This window comes from Takifugu rubripes, chromosome 19 (assembly GCF_901000725.2).
Source record: "Takifugu rubripes chromosome 19, fTakRub1.2, whole genome shotgun sequence".
NCBI lineage: Eukaryota > Metazoa > Chordata > Actinopteri > Tetraodontiformes > Tetraodontidae > Takifugu > Takifugu rubripes.
In genome coordinates this window covers 4163654-4187410 of record NC_042303.1, presented here as the reverse complement: position 1 = coordinate 4187410, position 23757 = coordinate 4163654, and the positions used below count along the sequence as shown (strand labels likewise).

The 23757-nt window shown below is 48.0% G+C and overlaps 1 protein-coding gene across 1 annotated transcript in view; it reads right to left on the bottom strand.

The window, feature by feature from the left end:
• Positions 1-23757, bottom strand: part of LOC101074143 (protein tyrosine phosphatase receptor type G) — a 142493-nt gene that overhangs the window by 42373 nt on the left and 76363 nt on the right. Inside the window, 2 exon segments of the mRNA XM_029826708.1 lie at positions 12738-12886; positions 16634-16816. Coding sequence (XP_029682568.1) covers positions 12738-12886; positions 16634-16816 — 332 coding nt within the window.

Here is a 23757-nt window from a genome sequence, read left to right as displayed (position 1 = left end):
CAGCTTCCACTAATGATGCAGAAAAATAAGACACTGAGATGACATGCTTTGCTCAGATATAAATGTAGCATCCACACGAGAGGCGGCACCGCTTGTTTAAATCAGACAGCACTTCCTGCAGCACAATAACGAATGCTTCCATTTATCCTGTGGCCTATCGGGACTTTTTTACACCATACTGGGACTCTTTGCAGTGTACTGGGGCTTCTCATGAACCATCATACCAGTCCTGCTCCATTTCTCTCTCCAATCTCTGACAGGAACTCTGATTGCTGAACTGGCTGAGCTAGATCACTAGTGTGCACTAGTATGTGACACGCACCTGTCCCTCCTGAGATGTTCACTCCTAAGGAGGTTTTGTTAATTGATTTTGCCAGAAAAGTCTTAAAGAAAAAGATATCTTGTTGATGTTAACATCAACGTGAGTCGACACCAAGTAGATTTACTTGATCTGATTCAAATGTTAGTGAACCTAGATACAAATGTTGACGTGGCTCTAGTAGAGGACCTGGACAGGGCAGATGTTGATGCTAATTTTACAGTAAAGAGCAGCAGTAGCTTTTCTGCTAATACAGGGGGCTTCTGATTCACTCGTTCATTCACTGATTTACTTCATTCATCTAGTATTTGACTATGTCACCTAAGTGCTGGTTCTGACCCCCACCTGATTTACCTGCCAACAGTTAAACAAGGGACTTCCCTTGTTTGCTGGCAGTTCTCAGCTCTTTCCACTTAAAGCACTGTGGTGAGAAACTATTTACTTCATAATAATACTTTATATTTCATATTAGTTTTAGTCCTCCATTGCTAAGTTATCACCATTAAACCCAGGACATTATAGACTAATTATATCAGAGTTTGAGGTGTCGTTCCACTCAAAGCAAAGTGAGCATAGCGTTTACAATCAAAACAATAATAAGAATACACCACTTCCAAGTTAGATTTATTGAAATAAAAATAATCAGTGTGCTGATATGCGCACAAGGAAATGTGGGTCCTGTAGTAGTTCATTACATAAATGCACGTGGACGCCATAGCTCCACTAGATTAAGCCCAGTTATGATTCTACTCACGACTACATGGACTCACATAGACTCTAGTGCACATGTGCTTACATTTCTCTTATATCTTCACTGTCCTAGAAGCAGAAGCAAAGGGCAGTAAGCAGTTGTGACTTAGTACAGCCAAGTGTTATTGGAAGGACAGTACGTGATGCTAATTTAACTATAAGAACTCAATAATTCATGTCTCCCCATTCAAACCCCAAGCAACCGTCTGTATCCACCGCGAGCCCGTCGGAAGGCAAACATGTTTTGCACCATGCTGTGGCTGCTAGCTCACTGGCTAACTTCTTATTGGAATGCCTATGGTGTGGCTTAAAGGTCAACTGGTGTGGCCCAACTACAAAGTATAACTGTGCAAAATTGCCACCTAGCGGGTGAGAGGTTATCTCTGTGAACGGATTATCGGTGGCAACCTGACTGAACCACACTCAGCAGTGGGCAGTCAGCTGCCGTGGCATCCTGCCGTAGCTTTAAATGTCTCTCCAGGAATAGCGGTGCTGCTTGGACAGTGATCATCAGACGTGGAGGTGGTGTCACATTAATATGAGGGAAGATTACCTGCGAGACGGACCATTTGGAAAAAGAGAGCGATGAATCAGGGAGGTGGTGGAGACACCTTCATATATCATTATTATAGATGTTGGGAGTTCCTTCAGAGGGAGCAAAGCTGCAGTTGATCTAATGCTGACAAACTCACTGGAACCATTAGCTGAATCCTTCACATATTAGCTCCCCTGGATGACCATCAAACAGTGCCACTGTAAGGCTTGCTTTCACACACGGACAGTAGCAGCCTACCTCTAATGATCCCTCCAGCAGGATTACATTTCTGCCTCGTGACACCTCCTGACAACAGAGCTTGCATGATTCTTGTCTATCAGCTTCGAATGAGAAGGAGCCGCTAAATGCTTGGGGTGTCTGGGTGAACTCTTGCTAAACTTGTGCTCTAATAGTCGAGATTGAGGGTCCTAAAGTGAACAGGACGAGCCCCGAGGGAAAGGCGCCAACGCCTCGTTATGTCTGATTACATTGTTGAGCGTCTCCCGTGCACCAGTTTGGCAGTTCTGTGGTTTGGTCTTCTGTGAGTGAAAGTTTAGCCAGAGGCCCTGAGCCATCCCTCTTTACAACCGTCCCATCTGCAGACACATCATCTAGAACCAAATGATGGAATAACATCAATGTACCAATTCCAGCCTTTAGCCCTTTTCTCAGTCTTTTCTGTACTACTACCTACTGCCTCATAGTGAAAACATCTAGGAGAAAGCTTTCATAGGTGACAATCTGGAACCTCATCACAGCTCCAACTTACAATAGCCATCATCTATGCAGGCTTGCCCCCCCCAGTGAAAGTTCTAAACGCAGCATGTGTCTGTCCTGTCACTGATAAAGAAATCCACCAGATTAGGGAGCCTGGTCATTCAATGGTCCCCTCTCGTCTCATGGAGAACATGCCCATGTTTGTCAAAACAGTTGCACAATATTAGGTGGGCTAAATGAGGGTTTTAGTTTCCTGGGCTGGAGCTTTGTAAAGGCCCCCAGCAGGTGTCAGGTGTGTTTTAAAGTCGGAGGATCATTGACTCCTCTTGACAGAGTTTAAACGATGGTAAAATGGTGTGAAGGGGTCAGTACAACAGTCTAACATCTATACGCACCCACAGACACTCAGTTACTGAGCGACTCACTTTGATGGATACTGTTGCTATTTTCTAAACATTAGCATTTCCCAATGCTAACATTTTAAGGAAATTCAACCCAAACAGCATCATCATCAGTCAAACGTCTGAGGAGGAAACATCGGCCACAGGAAAGTCACGCAAAACACATGTCCTGCTCACGGGACAGCTTTGTAGCCTCGGGATTGAAAATGTGTAAAGGGGACCGAAGCTGTCATGACCTTGCTGACAGCCCCTGGAAAAGAAGGACAACCAGCAAATTACCCCTGAGGTTGAGATTACAGGTGGGGTGTGTGTGTGGGTGTGTGTGTGTGAGAGAGTGAGTGGGGGGGGGCTACAATGTGGGTTATAAGATTATGCTTAGAGCACCTCGTCCAATCTGTCTTAAGAAGCAAATTGAAATGAATTACATGAAAAATGGGCCTGAGAGTCAGCTGTGGCTTTTTCAATTTCACCCTGGTTACGCTTTCATAAGGCATGGGGTGGAGGGGTGGTGGGTGGGGCAATGGAAATATGCTTTTTCAACTAAAAAGAAACAAAGATGGTGAGGGCTGCCCTTATCAGCAATCCACATTATTAAAAATGGTGTGGAGCAGAATGGCCACCATGGCCTCAGGGCAGCGCTACACATTTACAGGATGACCTCTGCTCTTCTGGCTGCCTGCGACAACATAACCAGAAATACACCATCAGAGGGGCACCCATCCTCTGGGGAAGGGGGGGGGGTATTGTGCCTTATATTCAGTAGAGGAAGAGGCATTTTTTACATGTGAAGGTTGAATGGAATGTCCAGTGATGTAGAGAACAAAAGAAAAGTGACACATAGGTGTAGCGGCTACACCTGCAGAGATACCCCGCAGCAGCTGCAGGTAATGGCAACAAACCCACCCTGCTTTCTAATTCTACATGCTCATGTCACAGATCATGCCACGGGGTGATTAGCAAGGGGCCACAGATCTACTGAGCCCTTCAGAGGCAGTGGCTTCTGGCTCCATTGCTAAAAAAGACCGTCCATGGATAAAGAGAAGGATTAACCTTCCCTGTCCTGTCACCGTCATTGGTTCCTGGAGTTAGCATGGTGGAGTCCACCAGCTGGCTTGAGGACCTTTAGTCTAGATCCAGGGGTGCTTACACTTTTCAGCATGCGAGCTACTTATCAAATTACCAAGTCAAAATGAGCAACATATCATACATTTTTTAGAAATATATTGAGGATTCTAACAATTTATGTTGATATACGTTGCATAACCCACATATGTTGCACAACACAACATAATTAACTATGTCCATTTTTTTGCCATTGTGATAAATGACGCTGTCCCAAAAACTGGGACTAGTTCCTTCCCCTTTCTCAGCTCGCATGAACAGTCCAAAAATTCCGCTCCACATTTCCCTTCTTTGTATTACGATGGAGGACTTTGAAAAGTGTGTCATCATGAATAAAAGTCCTCCCTCCCATTCTGTATGAAATTTATTCTTCTTATTATTTTTTTTCTTAATTGTCCAGATCCCGCACTCATTTTTATATCCTTAAGTTTAAAAGAAAAAAACAAACTGACTAGATTGTTAGCAATGCTGCACTTAGTAGCCGTTGTTTGCACATGCAGTGACTTAAGTGTCATAAAAATCAGTTATCTGACTGGCTGCCCTGTATATCAATCAAGTGACGGGATGGATGATAGGCTGACGTCTATTTTTTTATTGCCATGAGATCTACCAATAGTACCTTGGCGATCGATGTATTGAGCACCCTGGTCTAGACCATAGCATGCTCCTGATGATCCATCCATCTGTCTGTTTGTCCGTCCAAGTGTAAAGGTGCTGTTTCTGGTGCTTGCTGAAAAGGTCACTGAGCAGATTCAGAGGTGGACCTGTGTCCCTCTGTTGTTGGCAGGAACCAAACTGATCCCAGTTTACAAGAAAACAGCAGCCGTGCTGGCAGAGCAACAGGGCAGGCAGCCACTCTATCATCATTCATCTGCTGATTTAGGGGCCAGGATGAGCTTTCCATCTCCCATGCTGCAAAGGTTGATGGAAATAAAATCCCATTCATCAATGACACAGCTTTATCTGTGAGACCTGCACAAGAGCAATGAGAAGATACACACTCACATGCACACACCCACACATGCACACAAGATGTATGACTACAAGATGACACTGAGGAACATCTACAGGGTCCTGTTGAGCCAGTCTGATCCATTGGGTTTTATTGTTCACTTCAAAACCAGTGCTACAGTCATCATCCAGCATATCTGGAAGCAAGACTTTGGATAGGATGATCTAATCGAACCCTGTCCCTGAAGGAGCAGTGGACAGCCTGGGTGAGTGAGCTCTCTGAGCTTGACCACCTCGGATTCCCTTGGGCCTACACCCCTTGTGTGCCAACAACCTACGGAATCAAGGGAGCGCCATGTCATCTGTGACTCTTCGGATAGAGCATAAGGCTCTGTCGCCTACCTATGCACCCCGAGTAGCAATAGACATGTGTACGCTTCCTTTTGTGATGGTCAGAATCAAGGGTGGCACCCAAGAAAATCAGAACATATTTAGTCTGGAACTCAATGCTGCTCAGCTTGCTCTCAGAAGATGGTCCTCTGGTTAGACTTCACAACGGTACTCCAATGGATAAGATAACAGGGATTACGATCTGTGAAGACAGCCCTCCAGGAACAAACAGTACTGGAACCAGTGCTGAGCACCATCCTGACTAAATGCTAGACCATTTGGATATGTATCTATCTATAATTATGATTTGGATGATTGAGAATCTACACAGACAATTGGATATGTCCTAGCAGACACTGCTGATCCTGACGCGGTCATGCCACACATGCTGTTCATGGAACAAATGACTCTTCATTGCCACAGGCCATATACAATCCCCAACAGTGTTTTAGAGACCAAACTAGCCAACAAACTTTGGTCAACCTTCATCCGACGATGCTTCCCAAGTTACATGGCTTATTCAACTGGTGAGCCAGAGCGAACCAGCTTGCTCTGGATCAGGTAGTTCTGATAGTTGACCCACAGGTCCACGAGCACTCTTGGCAGTGGGCAGGATAATTAACACCCACTCAGGAGTGGCCGGGTGGGTTCAAACAGCCCACTGTAGGGGTTAAGGACAAGTCTATGTTCGGCCTGCTGCTCAGCTCATCCAGTTGCCCAAAAGTGGATTTGCCTGGGGCTGAATGCTGGGCCTCTCGGACTCTCTCTCAACCTGCCAGGATGCGGCCCCCAGGATGCAGGAAAGGTGTAAGATGGGATCCAGATCTGCCTCCACAGGATCGGAGGGGAAATGGTGGGACAGGGCTTTAGGTTGCGTGAGCCAGGGCGGTACGTAAGCGTACACTCCTCCCGGTGTCGATGAGCTTAATCTTTTGGCTTCACCGGGCAGTCCACAAGGAAGTGGCCCACGTGGTCGCAGTAAAGGCACAACCTCGCGGACAGCTGGCGCTTCCATTGAGAATGGGTTAGACGGGTCCGGTCCAACTGCATCGGTTCGTCGTGAGGACCTCTGGGGGTGAACCGGAACTGGGGTGACGGTTCCATGGGAGCTCCTCTCAGCCTGGACAAACTCCCCGAACTCCTCACTGGACGTTCGCTCATCTTCTGCTGATGTCTCTCCTGTAGCTGGTTGTCCAACCGCGTCGCCAGACTGATGAGCGTCTCCAAATTCCCCGATTTCTCCCTCGTGGCTAACTCATCCTTGTGGTCCTCGGAGAGTCCCTGTGTGAACACCCCTGAAGCGTCGCTTCATTCCACCCACTCCTGGTTGCGAGGATGCGGAAACGAATTGAATAATCCGCGACCGAGCTGGAGTCCTGATACATGGACAGGACCTGAGAGGCCGCCTCGCTGCTCTGGACCGGATGGTCGAATACCCGCTTCAGTTCGTCTGTGAAAGCCGAATAGCTGGAGGAAGTGGTTGTCCGGTTCCTCAGAACTGCCGAGTCAGGGTTACCGTGATGAGTACAAAAACACTCCGACGCTGGCAGACGGGCGCTCTGTCCTTAAACGGACAGTTGATGGAAAATTGTCGGCAGGTCCATCCGCCTGGAGCGCCAGCTGTGGAGCTCCTTCACACTCCCTGCAGAAGAAGAAACGAGCAACAAGTGACCCGGAACCTTGGAACCCAACAAAGCTTCCTCCCCCAATCTCAACTTGGTATAAAACCCAGCCAGATCCATCTGCCACCTTTCTCCAGAGGCACCCTGATTCTCCAACCGGAATCATAGTCCATAATCTACTACCTCATCCAGCAGTCACTCAAGTCTTACTGTCGAATATCGGTCATTCGATGCATCTGTTAGCCTGGCTCTAATAGCCTGGCCCCAGCTGGGAGACCCAGTGTTCATCTGGGTCATTGGTCATAAAGAACCTGCAGCAAATCATGACATCACTTTAACAACATTGAAACTTTCGTTTCGTTTCGTTTTCTCCCGATTATCCGGGTCCGGGTCGCAGGGGCATCAGCTTCAGGGGGGATGGCCAGACAGCCCTCTCCCCGGCCACTTTCATCAGCTCCTCCGGGAGGACCCCCAGCCGCTCCCAAGCCAGGCGAGAGGTAATCCCTCCACCTAGTCCTGGGCCAGCCATGAGGCCTACTCCCGGTGGGACATGTCCGGAACATCTCTAAAGAGAGGCACCCGGAAGGCATCCTGGCCAAATGCCTGAGCCATCCCAACTGACTCCTCTCGATGTGGAGAAGCAGTGGTTCTACTCCGAGCTCCTCCCGGATGTCCAAGCTTCTCACCCTATCTCACCCTACCTAAGGTTGAGCCCGGCCACCCTGCCACGGAAACTCATTTCGGCCGCTTGTATCCACAATCTCGTTCTTTCGGTCATCACCCAATGTTGATGGCCATAGGTGAGGATTGGGACGTAGATATAGCGGTAAATTGAGAGCTTCGCGTTCTTGCTCAGCTCCTTCTTCACCACGACAGATCGGTTAAGCGCCCGCATCACTGCTTACACTGCTCTGATCTGCTTGTCGATCTTCCATTCCATCCTACCCTCAATGAACAAGATCCCGAGATACTTGAACTCCTCCAGCTGAGGCAGGACCTCCTCTCTAACCCGGACAAGGCCTACCTTTTTCTGAGCGAGGACCATGGACTCTGACTCGGGAGGTGCTGATCGCATCCCTGCCACTTCACACTCGGTCGCGAACCGCCCCAGCATATGTTGGGAGGGTCCCTGCTTGATGATGCCAGAAGTACTACGTCATCTGCAAAAAGCAGCGACGAGATCTTCCGCCCACCGAACTCAACACCCTCCACTCCATGGCTGCGCCTAGAAATTCTGTCCATAAAGTTATGAACAGAACCGGTGACAAAGGGTAGCCCTGGCAGAGTCCAACCCTCACTGGGAACGAGTATTACATCCGGCTATCCGGACCAAGTTCCTGCCTCCTTTGGTACAGGGACTGGACGGCCCTTATCAAGGGACCATCCCCTACTCTCGGAGCACCCCCCACAGAATGCTCCTGGGGACCCGGTCATAGGCCTTTTCCAAGTCCACAAAGCACATGTGGATTGGTTGGGCAAACTCCCAACTCCCCTCAAGCACCCCAGCAAGGGTAAAGAGCTGATCCGTGGTTCCACGACCGCGGTGAAACCCAGGCTCGGCCCCCGATGGCCACGCAATGTTGCAGAGACGTGTCAACAAGGACAGCCCTACAACACCCAGAGCCTTAAGATACACTGGGCGGATCTCATCTGCTCCCGGAGCTCCGCCGGCAGGCAGCTGTTTCACTACCTCTGCAACTTCTGCTCCGGAAATTGGATGATCCACCTCCTGGTCTCCCAACTCTGTTCCTCCTTGTGGATACGTGTTGGTAGGACTGAGGAGCTTCTGGAAGTATTCCTTCCACCGCCGGATTTGCCCCAGGAGACGTCAGCAGCTCCCCACACACACCTAGACAGTGTGAGCAAGTTGCGCCCCGCCCACAACACCGTCAATGAACAGGTCAAATCTGGAGTTATAGAAAATTTGATTGTTAGAGCTGGAGCATGTCAACATTGGACTTGATTCACCTTTCCAGTGTGACTGTTTTAACGCAAACACCACACACGCACGCACGCACGCACGCAGGCGGGCGGGCAGGTGGACAGACGGACAGACGGACAGTCTCATTGCTCAGCATATTAAGCACAGTATTACGGCTGAAAACAGCAGGTAGGGGAGTACCACTCCCACTTTATTACGCTCTTCAAGAGCCTTGTTAGGCTACAATAACTAAATGGCGTCACTCCTAAATCATCCATCATTCATGTGATGGAGACCAGGAGGACCCCTGCTGTGAACTGGTGAGAGGTTTGGGTGGAGATGAAGCAGAAGAAGGAGGGAATGAGAGGTGGTTATTCAAAACAGCAAAAAAAGGCTGTGTCAAAGCTGCGGGCAATCATGCCCGTGAGCCGCCTTGCCCTGCACACCTGTTGTACATCAGGACTCTAATGAGCGCTCATCTTAAACCCCGGAGGCACACCTGCTCTCTGCCAGATCGTTATTCGTTCCCAATGACTTTCCAGCGTGTTCCTGTTTGTCTGCCTGCTGGATCCGACCTTGCCTGTTCCTGACTATTCTGTTCTGCTCGCTCCCCGGAGAATCCTGTCTGTTGTTTGTGTCCGACAATAAAGCGGTGTTCAGCCAAACTCGTGTGTCGCATTTGGGTTCTCATCTGGTCCCTGATAGTACGATCTGGCCAGTAATGAACCCAGCGCATAACCCGTCCCCACTGGACCGACTGGAATGGATTGAGGAAATCATTTAGCTGCACGAGGAGGCGGTGGCGGCTGTCACCGTGGAGACAAGACGCGCCGCGGAGGCGAATGAGCGGGTGCTGGCGGAGCTTTCCTATCTGCTCAGCCAACTGTCAGCACGCTTGGAACTGGTGGCGCCTCCCGCTTCTTCCGTACCTGTGCCAGCTCCTGTAATTCTGCAGCAGGACCCCGAACCTCGGGTTGGCTTGCCGTCAAGTTGGCCCTGGAGGAATGGCAGCACTGGCTGGAGGGTGCTACGCTGCCTTTCATCATGTGGACAGACCACCGCAACTTTGAATACATTCGAACAGCCAAGAGGCTGAACTCCCGGCAGGCTTGGTGGTCACTGTTTTTCACCCGGTTTGACTTTACCCTTTCCTACCGCCCAGGGTCACGCAACGGCAAGGCAGACGCCCTCTCCCGACAGTTCGCGGGGAAGGAGGACAAAGGCCCAGGGAGGACCCCGGAGAACATTCTTCCCTCCTCGTGCATCGTGGCAGCAGTAACCTGGGGGATCGAGGAGAGAGTCCGGAGGGCGGCTGCCAATCAACCTGGGCCTAGCACCTGCCCCAACAACCGGCTCTTCGTGCCTGCCTCCCTCAGGGCTGAGGTCCTGGAGTGGGCCCACGCGTCTCAACTGGCCTGCCATCCTGGAGCACGTCGGACGACGGGCCTGCTGAAGCAGAGGTTTTCGTGGCCTTCCCTGGGGGAGGATGTCCAGGAGTTCGTCAACACCTGCCCCGTCTGCAATCAGCAGAAACAACCACACCGAGCACCTGCCGGGCTACTGCAACCTCTGCCGGTTCCTCGTCGACCCTGGACCCACATCGCCCTGGACTTCGTCACCGGGCTGCCCCAGTCTGCGGGGAACACTGTCATTCTGACCATCACCAACAGATTCAGTAAGATGGTGCACTTCGTGCCCGTGCCCAATCTGCCATCGGCAAAGGAGATGGCCCAACTTGTGATCCAGCACGTCTTTCGGCTTCACGGATTACCGGAGAGTGTGGTGTCAGACAGGGGCCCTCAGTTTGCCTCTGTCTTTTGGAAGGAGTTCTGCGGGCATCTGGGAGCCACCACCTGTCTGTCCTTAGGATTCCACCCGCAGACCAACGGTCAGACGGAGAGGATTAACCAGGACCTAGAGATGGCCCTCCGGTGCATGGCGACATGGGACCCGGCCACATGATCGACCTTTCTGGGCTGGGTCAAGTATGCCCACAACTCCCTGATCAGTTCAGTGACGGGAATGTCACCATTCCAGTGTGTTTTTGGAAATCAACCCCCTTTGTTGCCGGCACAAGCAGGCGAAGCGTCTTGTCCCTCTGCAGCAGCTTATGCCAGCCGCTGCAGGCGGACGTGGGCCCAGGCTCGGGCCAATCTTCTGAAGGCAGGCGCCCAGTACGAGGCGGCGGCCAACCGGCACTGGACCCCGGCCCCCAGATACAGAGTGGGACAACGCGTGTGGCTATCTATGCGGGACCTGCCTCTTCGGGGTGAATCCAGGAAAATGGCCCCGCGGTTCGTGGGACCATTCCCCATCGTCAGAGTCATCAGCCCGGTGGCAGTCAGACTCCGGCTTCCCCGGTCAATGCGCGTGCACCCCACCTTCCACGTTTCTCGGATTAAGCCTGCCCACGAGAGCCCCTTGGTCCCAGATCGCCCGGCCCCACCTCCCCCGCTGCTAGTGGATGGGGGCCCGGCATACACCGTCAGTCGGCTCACAGTCAGTCTGTCACAGCTGCAGGCAATCATGCCCGTGAGCCGCTTCGCCCTGCACACCTGTTGTACATCAGGACTCTATGGGTGGCTCATCTCAAACCCCGGAGGTACACCTGCTCTCTGCCAGATCGTTATTCGTTCCCGATGACTTTCCAGCGTTTTCCTGTTTGCCTGCCTGCCTGGTTCCGACCTTGTCTGTTCCTGACCATTCTGTTTAGCCTGCTCCCCTGTAAACTCTGTCTGCCTTCTGCCCGATCTCGACCTTGCCTGTCCTCGGCTATTCTGTTCTGTTCTGCTCGCTCCCCGGAGAATCCTGTCTGTTGTCTGTGTTCGACAATAAAGCGGTGTTCAGCCAAACTCGTGTGTCACATTTGGGTTCTTATCTGGTCCCTGACAGGCTGAAGATGTGAAAAAATTACAGAACCCCCTGCATGACACCACTATATTACAGTATTATGGTTTGCTAGTTTAATTACAAAGTCATGTAGTGACTAAGTTTAGTTCCAGGAACTCCTTCCTTATCTATCTCCTTGTTCTTTTTTGGTTGTTTGAAAAAACCCCAAGGCTCCCTGAAGCTTTCCCAACAGCTGGTGCAGGTTTAGCTGCACAAATGCCGCTGTGAGCTGCTGCTCACGTCTTAGTGAAAGCTGTACTACAATGACGGTTGCCATCCTTACTAGAGAAAAGTACACAAAAACATTTAAATAACATCTGTGGCTAAAGACATCTGAATATGCTGTGTGAGCAAGAAAAGAAAGTGTCAGCAGAGCGAGGTTTAGTGAGCTTGTCTACACACAAAGCATCATGGGAGTGCAAATACATGAACTCAACTGAACTGTTTGCATTTCACACAGTGAATCACATCCAAATCGGATGTTTGGCCTTCGGCTCAGGTTCACCTGAAAGCTGACAGCTCTCATCAGACTGTCTGAAAGAAAACTCAAAGTGAAGATTCAGGAGTGAAAGGAGAAGACAATATCAAGATGTACCGTCAGCAGGCTGACCGTCCAAATGTCAAACCATACATATTCATCTGTTTGTCTGAGTGCCTTAAGGAGGCGGAGCCCCAACACAGATGCTGACATTTCAGCCAGTGACAGCCGGCAGCTGCACAGGAACAACATTGAAACCAGAAAAACAGGTGCTCGCATCCACAATTTTACAAATTTTAATCCATTTTACTTTTTAAAATCAAATGACTCAGCCAACAAATCAAAGGTCAAAGGTACCACTGGTAACACTCGGTAGCACTTGGCTAATGAGTCATCCTGCCTCTCCTGCCTGCTGAGTATGGCCCCGCTAGCCTGGATGTAGCGGTTGCAGTGATGGCTAAAGCTAAAGCAAACGTGTGATGAGTCGGTCGAGGTAAGACAGCCAGCGTGTTTCACTATCAGACATTGGTGACATCTTCGTCACCAATGAGGCCAACAGCCAAAGAAACTAGCTTTATGAATGAGCGGAGATCAGACTTTAGCCTACAGTTAGTTCCTGGGATGCAGAAGTTAAGGGTTTACCTCCACAGGGAACCGCCGGCCGTTGATGCTGTGCTCAGAACCTTCGGAGCCATTGCTTGGGCCCCAGTGGAACTCAACCTTTTCTGCCTTGAACCTGCCTGGCAGCCCCGCGCCGCGAATGAAGTAATCGTCCTTTAACATGATGGCCACTAGAAGAGAAAACAGAGGAAATGCTAAGAACATCAGTCCACCTCTCAGAAATACATCTGGATTCTGAGAAACCTGGTTTACAGAACAACACAAGTCGACCATGAAGACCATCTGGATGGTTCAGTTCTAGCATCAGCAGCCGATCTGTTGGGGTGTATGTGTCTGTCTGTGTGTGTCTGTGTATGTGTATGTGTATGTGTGTGTGTGTGTGTGTGTGTGTGCGTGCGTGTGTGTGTGTTTGCGTGCGTGTGCTTGTGTGCTAGGAGCCAACACAGGCGCTAATCCACTTTCAGCTCCTCGGCTTCAGTCCGTCGTCAAACACTTGGGAGGACTGCCGAAATGACTGCTGCCAGGTGACCTTCTCTTGAAGGTCAGCTTGTCGACAACAACAACCTACAGTCTTGAAAAAAGGGCACCTTGCAGTGCCGTACGTTCCTGCGGGCCTTTCTTCAGTCTGTGGTCTTAATGAGTCGCTGAAACCCGGGGAACAAGGATGGCCAGTTAAGAAGGCTGCTGTGAAACTCAGTGGGGTTCTTTGTTCCTCAGCTTTTTCCTCCTTTAACGCTCTCTCTTTGTTTTTCACAGCCACACAACAACATGCCTTTTTGTCGCTGGAGAATTGAGAAACACGTCTGGTGCTCTGTCCAAAAATGTGCTGGGTATTACAGAAACCTCTGAGGCTGTGGTAGCTTCCGTTTGATGGACCAGCAGCCAATCACAGCTGAGCTGCTGGCTGAAGTTCCATCCTGGTTGTCTCAGACGTAAAAAGAGAGAATATCATATCTTGTTCCATTTTTGATGATGTCTGACCTGTGGCTGCCAGACACTTTCAACCAGTCTAACTGCATAAGATGAGGCAGAGTGGAGAGGTCCTTGCTTTTTGCTACATTATTTAAAGATATTATGAGCACAAAAATCAGAATTTTATTTGATTAACCATTGTTCCAGCATCTCTGCCTCAAAGGTCAAATCCTGAAGGAACAAAAGTATTTGGGTTTTATCAACCAAAGCTGTGGTTGAGCAGCCCAGACCTCCAGTTATCAGCACTCTGTTTCCAAAGGTCAACTGATGAGCCTTCACACACCAGATGTCCCTCAGACCATCAGCAACCACCACAGCCTCAGTGGCTTTAATAACTGCTTCTCTTTCACTCCTGCAGAGGTGACCTTTCACTTCTGAGTGAAGTTGCTCCAGCTGAAGATACTTTAACTACATTATTGAATGAAGGCTCACAGCTGCAAAAATGATACTTCACACTCACAGAAAAAAACAAACAGACCCAGTTTTACCACCAGCACATCTCCTTTTTAATGCTCTCTTTGGAAACTACAAAAAAATCAGCACAGACAGGAAATTGTCCTTGTCTTGGTACAGTTAGGATATCTAAAATGCACCAAACTTTAAGTAATGCTGAACTGTTGCCTTCATTCTGCTTCAGCAATGATTCGAGAATGTGCAGTGTTGCTATGGTGACCCCCAGTAGGGGGAACCCAAATTAATTATGTGACTGGGTGCATGTATGTCTGTGTGTGCATGTGCGTGTGTGTTGCTGAGATCAACCAGGCATGACTGTGTTTAATGAAAGTGTTTAATGAAACTCTTGTGCACGTTTGTCAACTGTGGTGGACACACAGCTGCAACACTTTCCCTGCTGCTGTCGCCACCTGTGGCCCCTCCACTCTGTCCCTCTGTTGGGGCCACAAAACTTCAGTCTCAATGACAACCTGGAATTATGAAGAGTCCCTGTGGCTGACAGGAAGGCTCCTCAAGAGCCACAGAAGCCTGACCCAGAGGGCCTAGCTCTGATAGTCAGCCACGCTCCTTTATGGCGTGTTTCTTAACATTAATGGGACGTAACCCAGCAAATGTTTCGTAAAACAGCAAATGTTTGACGTACACAGATAAATCCAACCTAATCTAATCTAATCCAGCCTGGAAGCTCATACTTATAACCAATACAATAATCTACAAATGTTGTAAACGATGGTCAGGAGCCAACCAGACCTTCAGCCTAGCACATCCTGTAAATACACCAGAAACTTTTGATAAATCATGTGATCCTGTTTTGGTTGATGTTCTGAGAGGATTCAAGGCCATTGTTGCCCAAGACTGGAGTTCAGAGGGTGCCCTGATCGTCCACAGAGGAAAAGACCAGACTGAGATCTCAATCGTGTTTCTGCTCGTTCTAAACTATTATGAGATCTGCTTGAAACCAAACTGAGCCTTTTCTCTTGAGGAACAAAGTGAACAAAGTCTGAGTTCAATCTCCTTCTGAGGTCTCATGGAGCTCTACTCTGTTTGCCCTCTCTGTATGAGCTCTATCTGCTTTGCTCCAGCCTCCATCGGTGTCTCAGATGAAGGGGGTCTCCACAAACACATTATCCAAGTGGCTGTGTAGTACTGAGATATTCACACCTGACATCATGTAATGAGACCCCCTCAGCATCCAGGGGGGAATGAGAAACTATAAAAATAGACAATGTTCATGGTGAATGCGGTAAGTGTGAGCCACGTTAGATAAACAGCTTGACGGCCTCCCATCGATTGGATTCCATGGACCATTTAGCTGACGACTCCTAACTACAGCTTATCGTGAAGTCCTCCAACAGTCAGTTTCTGTATTGTCACACCATCATGGTCCCCACCACAGGACTACTGACTATAGCAGCTGTTCAACGAGTGTTTATCTTCAAAGCCTTCTTAGTGTAGAACCATCCCATAACTCCCAGCTCTCCCAGCTGTCATTAACAGACATATAGCTGGTGAGATGTCACACATTGTATATAAATCTGCAGCTGTTCTGAGATCATTGTGGAGTCCAGAAATGGACCTTTGCTACCAGATCCAATTCTTTTCTAGTTTGTGAAGGAACAGCTTCTGCTCCTTTAACTCTCAGTACAGTACAGAGCCAAAAATTCATGTGTCGCTCCCTGGAGGTGACTTTTGGCTTTCGCTGTCAGATACCAGACAAGAAGTCAAACCAGTAGCCTGACTTTAGCATTTCTGTAGGTCCCCATTTAATACAGGTCTGTCTGTTCCTGCATTCCAGATTCCTGATCTTTAAGAGATCTGCATGTTACTCCATTATTGCTTTATTGCTCATTTCCTTCTTCAGTGGAGGCACAAATGGGCTGTTAAAACCCTGAATGAAGACTTACTACGCATGCCCCTGAAGCCTCAGGTGTGATACTGTCTCACCTGCTGAATATGGGCAAGAACACTACATTAAGACACAAATGCGAGGTTGAAACCAGAATCCTGAGCTTTGGCAGTCATTCTCTTCTGGCTCCTGGAGAGCCCTATGTGTTTTCTCTCTCAGATTTTAACTCCTAGATGATTGAACTATTTTGGTTGGGGATTCAGAACAACACTGGCAGAAGAACGGATCCTGGACGTGTGTCACAATACTTCCTGCTACAATGATGGTAATGTGGCAGTTGAGACATGGTGCCCCACAAGGTTCTGTCCTCGAACTGCTGCATTTTCTTACTATAGTTTATATGTATTAAGTAGGTCTTGTGATTTTTACATTTTTTTGCAGATGCCACCTTTCTGTCTCTTTCCAGTTGAAAACCTAGGACTGGTAGGACGGTCTGGTGGGAAGGTGAAAAGCCACCAAGTGATCCCACCCCAACATACAATGGATCAAAACCATGTGTATATGTGAGAGAGAATGAAGTCTCATGTATTGTCTTGGCTCTCCGTAGATGTACAGAAACAAGCAGGGATATTTGTGTAGTTCTCACCTGTTTTTCCCGTGTTCTTCATAGATGTCTTGTTGGAGGACTCGTTATCAAAGCCCTCCAGAGTTAATTCCTGATATTCTGTGGACACTTTGGTATCCTGGTCCAAGATATTGACTGGAGACTGGTTCTTCTCTCTGCATTCTGGGTAAGCCAAAGCCCAGCCCTCATCTGGTCCATAAATACCTGAGGAAGACCAATAAAACAAAGGCTCGGAATCAGAGCTAAATGACATTTCGAACTCTCATGACATCTGAGCTCCAGTCACATGTTCACACAGCACTGAGCAAAATGTGGTCGCTACAGAAGAAAAGAGCCAGAATAGTTTCATTCATGTGGAGAGGAGAGAAAGTCATTATTCTGCCTTTGTGATATTTTCCTTTGAAAGTGAATTCTGTAGCTGGTTTTGGACTGATGGCCACCTTCCTGACTCCCCCTCAGGCACCGTTCTGCAGCCAGAACCAGTGTAACTGCATAATAAAATGACAGTGAATGTCCACAAAGCAGACAGCCTGAGGCCAGAGGACGACAGCGGGCAGGACCACTGTGAAGGAAATGTCACCGCTGTGTTTATTCACAGAACACGCTGCTACTGGGAACACTGGGAAGAGAATTTTGCCTGAGGCACCCCAGGCTCACCCAAGACAACACTAATCTTTGGAAGATGGCACCTTCACTTCATTCTACCCATCAGTGGACCACATGTCAACATGGTGTGTCCACCTCAGAGCAATAGAGGAGGTAAGTTCTTCTGGCTCGGTTTGGGTTTTAACCGGATATTATTGGCTCTTGTGTAGGCAGTTATCCATCTTTGAAATGTCCTGTTGAATCAGTTGGATTTACCACGGGTGGATCTACAATTGTCACAGCCCCTTTTCTCCAGTTCCCTCCTGTCCCAGTACTTTTCCACTGCCCTGCTCACATCACACCCTCTGATCACCACACCTGCTCTCAGTCACGGATCACACACCTGCCCTCACTCATCAATCAGCTCACCTACCAGTGTATATATTCTCCAGCCTCACACTCACTCGGGCCCAGATTGTTCTTCTGCTCTCATGCAAGACTTTCCAGCGTTGTTTCCCTGCCGGATTACCCGTTACCGACCCTGCCTGTCTTCGTTCTGCCTGCCTTGCCTGTTCCCCGGACAACCTACCTGCGTTCTGCCCGACTGCGACTTCTGCCTCAGCGTCTCTGGTTCCTGTCGGTTCACCTGGTTTAGACTTCTCCGCCCGGCCCCGACTTCGCTGCTGCTCGTCCCACTCCCCGAGCCTGCAACCCATAGACTTTGTGCGGGCCCAGAAGAACGGACTATTTCCTGTGTTTCCTGGTCTGCCTGAGTTCCTGTTTGCCCGTGGGTTAATAAAAGTCATTACTACGGTCCAGCTTTCCAGAGTGCTGCTTTTGGGTCCTAAACTGCACCCGTTACAACAATGGAGTAGAGCCATCTCAAAGATGGAGACAAACAATGTTGACATTACTCTGCTAAATGTCTAAATTCTGCCTTCGGTTTGTCAGTCTGGTGGAGGTGTGTAAGATCTATACAGTACATCCAGGTTAAAGTTCACCTGGATGTACTGTATAGTTCTTACACACCTCCAGGTTGAGGACAGGTTGATCAGATGATGTCAGCATGTTGAAATTAAACAAGCTTTGTTGCTATGAATCATTTTACATCACTTCAGACACTTGAATAACCTGTCAATTGGTTGTTTTTGTCTTTGAATGATGCAACTCAACTGTGCTGTCAAAAAATGTGTCAGCTGGAAAACAGAGCTAGCGTGAGTCCTAATCAGCAGTAATTGCTCTCTCATTCAGCTTTTCCCTCCTGTCAGTTTTTCACTTCAAGGATGTTTTCCACTCAGGAACAGCCGTGAACAACCTTGTAATGGTCCCATTAACAGAAACCAATAGATCTCTCCGATGGGAGGAGACAAGGACCTCACTCTTCACCCAAGGCCAAACATCGATGGAGTAGCTAGCTACAAAACAGATATCTCTTTTATGAACCTGAATTTTAGACAACGTGAACCAGTCAGAGAAGAAGAAGCTTCTGGCCTGGACTTGATGCTGCTGAGTTTTTGGTGTGGCATTAGCATCTTCTGCCTGGTGTTTAACCTGGCTACTTAGGTTAGCTTCTGTGTCCTGGAGCTGCTTTTTACACATTAGAGAAGGCATCACTGCAGGCCTCCACCCTCTGCTGAACAGGGTGTTATCTCAGTAATAAAGTATTGGTGAAGGAAAGGAAATCGAGGTTCCAGGAACTGTAGTCTGTGGCTGATTCTGTGTCTTGAGGTGTCTAAAAGGCCTCTTTTTGTTCTGCAGGCTGTTCACTGTAATAACTGGAGCCAGTCTATTTTAGAGAACCAGTCATGCAAGTGTAAATGTTCTAACCTCGATGCTTCACTCCATTATCCCCCAATCTACCCATGAATCTGTATAAAGGAGGGGTCAGCCCTCAATTTATCAGTACAGCTGAGTGTCCTGTGGTCTAGCTGAGCCGTTCTTGCAGCAGAGCTGATTTTCTAGAGTTGCTGCAAATAAAACAGACCTTTTTGAGATGCATCATCTCTGATCTGTGCTCTGGTTCACCCTTTCCTGTCAGTGGGCAGAGAGGAATGAAAGGACAGGATGAAATGGAATGAACATGGCATGGTGGCAAAGAGATGACAGAAAACAGATGAGAGTATGACATAGTAAGAGGAACATCAATAAGATTTGATTTAACCACACCCAACCATAACTCCACTCCTTTCAACTGCCACTTCCTGCTTGTCATACTAATGAGACAAATTTCTATGTGACTCTTTCATCTCTTGGTGGGGGTGGGTCATGGAAAGAAGTAAATAGCTGTTGAGTCATTAGCTTTAGCCCTTTTAGAGCTAAATTTGAAGCTAGCAGCTGCCACCATAGCTTAAATTGCATTGTTGATTGGTATGTGAATGTGCATCAGCATTGAGGTACTCTAAATTTCTCTCAGCTGAAATCATCTCTGATTGGCATTATGGGATAGAAATTAGTCTCTTTGCATCTGGATTTCAGATCAGTTGGACTCCAAAATGATTCCAGTAGCTGTGCTGAAACTCCTCTGATGCAAAATAGTGAATGTCAAGAAGAAGTGATCTGAACTGTGTCTGATGCTGTTCGGCCTACGTGTGCCCCCCCCCTCTCTAGACCCCTCCCTTAATTGAAAGCAATACTGGGCTGCTGGGCTCCAAAATGAATTTGTCTATGATTACTTGTGCGCGCTGTGAGTGCCAGGTAATGTCTGTTTCATTTAATTAAGCAGCATCCTTTTCTCCTTCCACCTCCCTTCAGTGCACGTCCTTGGCCAGGGGATATTGATCGAGATGGTCCGGTTTTCATATGAGGGGTAGAGTCACCTATAGATCCAGACAGCCACAGCCTGGTGGGCAGATGTGGCTGAAGCGCTTAGTCACTGCCTTTACACAGCTAATTTCCTTTGAAAGCAGCAGCCCGGGGTGGTCAAAAGGTGGGGGCAGGTTACTGTCCAGGGTAGCGCTCACCTCAGTCAGGCCCCTGACTAGTGTGTGCTAAATCTACTTCCTGTGCACATCCTGATGGGCTGCTGGAAATTAGAAATGGAGACTATTAAAGAAGTAGCCAGTGCTGGTAAGATGGTGCACCGTGAGCACTAGCTCTGGAGCTATCATAATTCACAGCCATAAACCAAAGGGGAAAAAGGCCAGACATTCAGACCTGGAGTGAACACCAAGTTCCAGTGAGTTCTGGTGCACACCCCTCTTCTTTGTTTAATCTTCTCTGAAGTGGAGGCAGACCATCTCCATTTTGATCTCCGCATTGATTTCTGCCATTTCCAAACTCTAATCCTGATGAATTTGGAGCAGGAAGAGAGGAGAGGCACGGCTCTCCATCACTCTTTCCCTCTCATTATTTCCACGCTTGAAGAGACCCTTTCTGATGTGAGCAGTTAATTGTGGGAGATGGACATATGGTGAGACCTTGTCTCATTTTCCTGGACGGAGGAGTGTCTGTAAAGGATGGCTCCCTGTTCTCTCCCTCGCATCCATCGTCTCATTAAGCTCACCTAGCTCTCTGTTATTTGTGCTTTTTTACTGGTAGATTCTGACAACAACTTCCTAACAAACAGGAATTGTGCTCTTTCTTTAAAGGCAGACCGTCCATAATTTCACCAGTGTTGTCCCACGGTACCGTCTCAGCTTTGTTTATGCAGGAAATTAGAATCTTGGTGAGCTTTTAATTGCGAAGCGAGTGAGATCATGGGAGAAGCATCTGCTTCAAAAGTTGCTCTTAACTGACTGAAAAGGTCAGAATCGGCATCCAGGTGTTCTGTTCAGAGGGGGCCATTGACGCAGATGCTGAGTGAGCTCCTTCTCTCCATAGTGCTGCTGACAAGCTGTGATGGAAGTGGCTCCAAAGCAGCTGGTACTCAGTCAAAGGGACAAAATTTATCTGCAAGAACAGCTAGTCATTAGCTCTAGCTAGCAGCTTTATTGACTGCTTCCTTCAAGAGGAACCCTGTCACTTAACATTTCCACTAATTTCTGGGTGTGTAACTGTTTTCGTCATGTGAGTCCTCCATGGTTCTATAAGACAGCATCTATAGGGACCCAGTTCAGGCTTCTTAGCCATTTTCATTAAACAAATCCACTGTTATATTTTTTCTAGTGGGACAGTCCACATACCAAACAACCCCAGGTTAATGGGAGGAGGGGATAGTGTTGTTACCCCCCCAGTAAATTAACCCTGAAGATCCATGAAAGTATGCTCCCTGTAGAGGCTCTGGTTCCTCACCATTGCCAACAGCTCCTCACACTTGGGGACCCAGTTATGTTCCCCATAAGCACCATCGGGAGAAGAGGCTCAGATTTCCACCATCTAGCCTTTAGCTCAGCTCCTGCTCTGCAGCCTTGAACGGCTTCCACAAATATCGGGTGTTGTACTCTGTGACCAGTTCTTCTCTGAGTCAGAACATCATCCTACATGTACACAACTTTAACCAAAGATGTGCACATGTTTCAGGTTTTATGTTTCATTTAGACCAGGGGTGGGGAACCTTTTTCATATCGAGGGCCATTTCAATTTTTATAAAGTCCTCCGAGGGCTATACTATTATGAACACATACCTAGGGATGCAAAACAAAGACGAAAAAAAGTCTATAACCGCTGTGTTACTAAGTCTCATGATTGCTGCATTTGAATTTGAATTATTTATTTAGCACACATGCATATAAAATCACCAAAAAAATAGACAAACAAGTTAAATATTTTTACATTATCATACAAAACAATAAAAAAAAGAGGTGCAGAGTTGAGGCAAGAGACCTGTAAGGGCCTGTTCGAGGCCTCTACTCACAAAAACTAACAGACAGACTTGCTAACAGACAGACAGACAGATAAACGCCGGCAAAAACATAACCTCCTTGGCGGAGGTAATAAAGACAATAATAATAACAATAATTGCTGCATTTCTACACCTAATGCGATGGTTGGAACTGCTTCTCTTTGGAGAGGCATCTAATGTCAGCTGGCAGTGATGATGATGCCACTCGAAGCTGGTTTTCCAAGTTTGGGTCAGTCAGTCTTGAGCGGAAACGAGTCTTTGCAAGTGTCAGTTTTGAAAAGAACTGTTCACAGCGGTACGTTGTCCCAAACAGAGATGCAAACTTCAGGGCATGTCTCCTCAAGATGGGAAAATCCTCAGCACTAACGTACAGTTTGTAAAAGTCCAGTAGAGAGAGGTTGTTGTACTTAGCTTTGAGTTCGTTGTTGTCTTGCAGCTCAATTATTTCCATTTGGAATTTGTCTGGTACATCAGATGGTTGCACATTAAATGGCGTAGCAAACATGTCTAGTTCCCTTTGTATGTTTTTCACATCATGAAACCTCTCATCAAATGCCTGAACGAGTTTTGCACATTCACCAGCATATTCAGTCATAACATCAGGCTTTTGTTCTTGCAGGGTGGGAAAGTGCACAGTGTTTCCCCTTTCCAGTTGTTCTTGCCACAGCCTTAACTTCACTTCAAATATTTTCACATTTGAAAGCAGAGAGCTGACGAGCTGGTTGGGACCTTGCAGCTTGATGTTTAGCTCTGACAGGTGCTTGGTGATGTCCACCATGAAGGCCAGATCACTGAGGAACTTGCCATCACTGAGCTCCATGACAGGTTTCCCCTTCATCTCTATGAAGTGTTTGACCTCTTCCCGCAGTGTATAAAACCGTGCGAGCATATTTGAACGACTCAGCCATCGCACTTCACAGTGATAAACCAGATCACCGTACTCTGACTCAAGCTCGCTGAGTAGCTCCTTGAACTGGCGGTTGTTCAGCTCTCTGCTTTTGATGAAGTTTATGGTGGACACGACGGTTTTCATCACATTGTTAAGCTTCAGGGAATGTGCACACAGACTCTCTTGATGTATGATACAGTGGCACACAACTATATCACTTGGATCCAGACCCAGACGGCTCATTTCTTTTTTGACTAATGCAGTCAATCCTTTTTGCGTGCCAACCATTGCGGGTGCTCCATCAGTGGCGATTCCGCTCAACTTCTCAAAAGGCAGTTCAAAATTGTTCATGGCCACAACAACTTGACTGAACAAATCGTCACCTTTACTAGTGCCATGCATGGCTTGCAAAGACAACAACTCCTCCTTTATTTCAAAGTTGGCGGTAATCCCACGCACAAAAATGGCAAGCTGCGCTGTGTTTGTGATGTCAGTTGTCTCATCACAGGCCAGAGAAAAATATTCAAAGTCTCTTGCAGTGTCCCTCAGTGTTTTTTCAATATTTTGTGCCATGTCAGTAATCCTGTCTGCAACGGTTCTTCGAGACAAACTGACGCTTTGAAAAAGTTTTACTTTGTCCGGCGCGAGAACCTCAGCGGCGGCTACGAGGCACTCCTTCACAAACTCTCCTTCGGCGTGAGGTTTCAGCTTCTTGGCTATTAATTCACTCACCACAAAACTTGCTCGTGTAATATTCTCTCTGTCGGAAGATGGTCGTATGAAAGCTGCTTGTTGAGCCTCCAAACTCCGACGAAGAGCGTTAACTTTATCCACACGCATCGGTCCTTTCAACTCATCGAGTTTAGCATGTTTCGTGCTGTAATGGCGCTC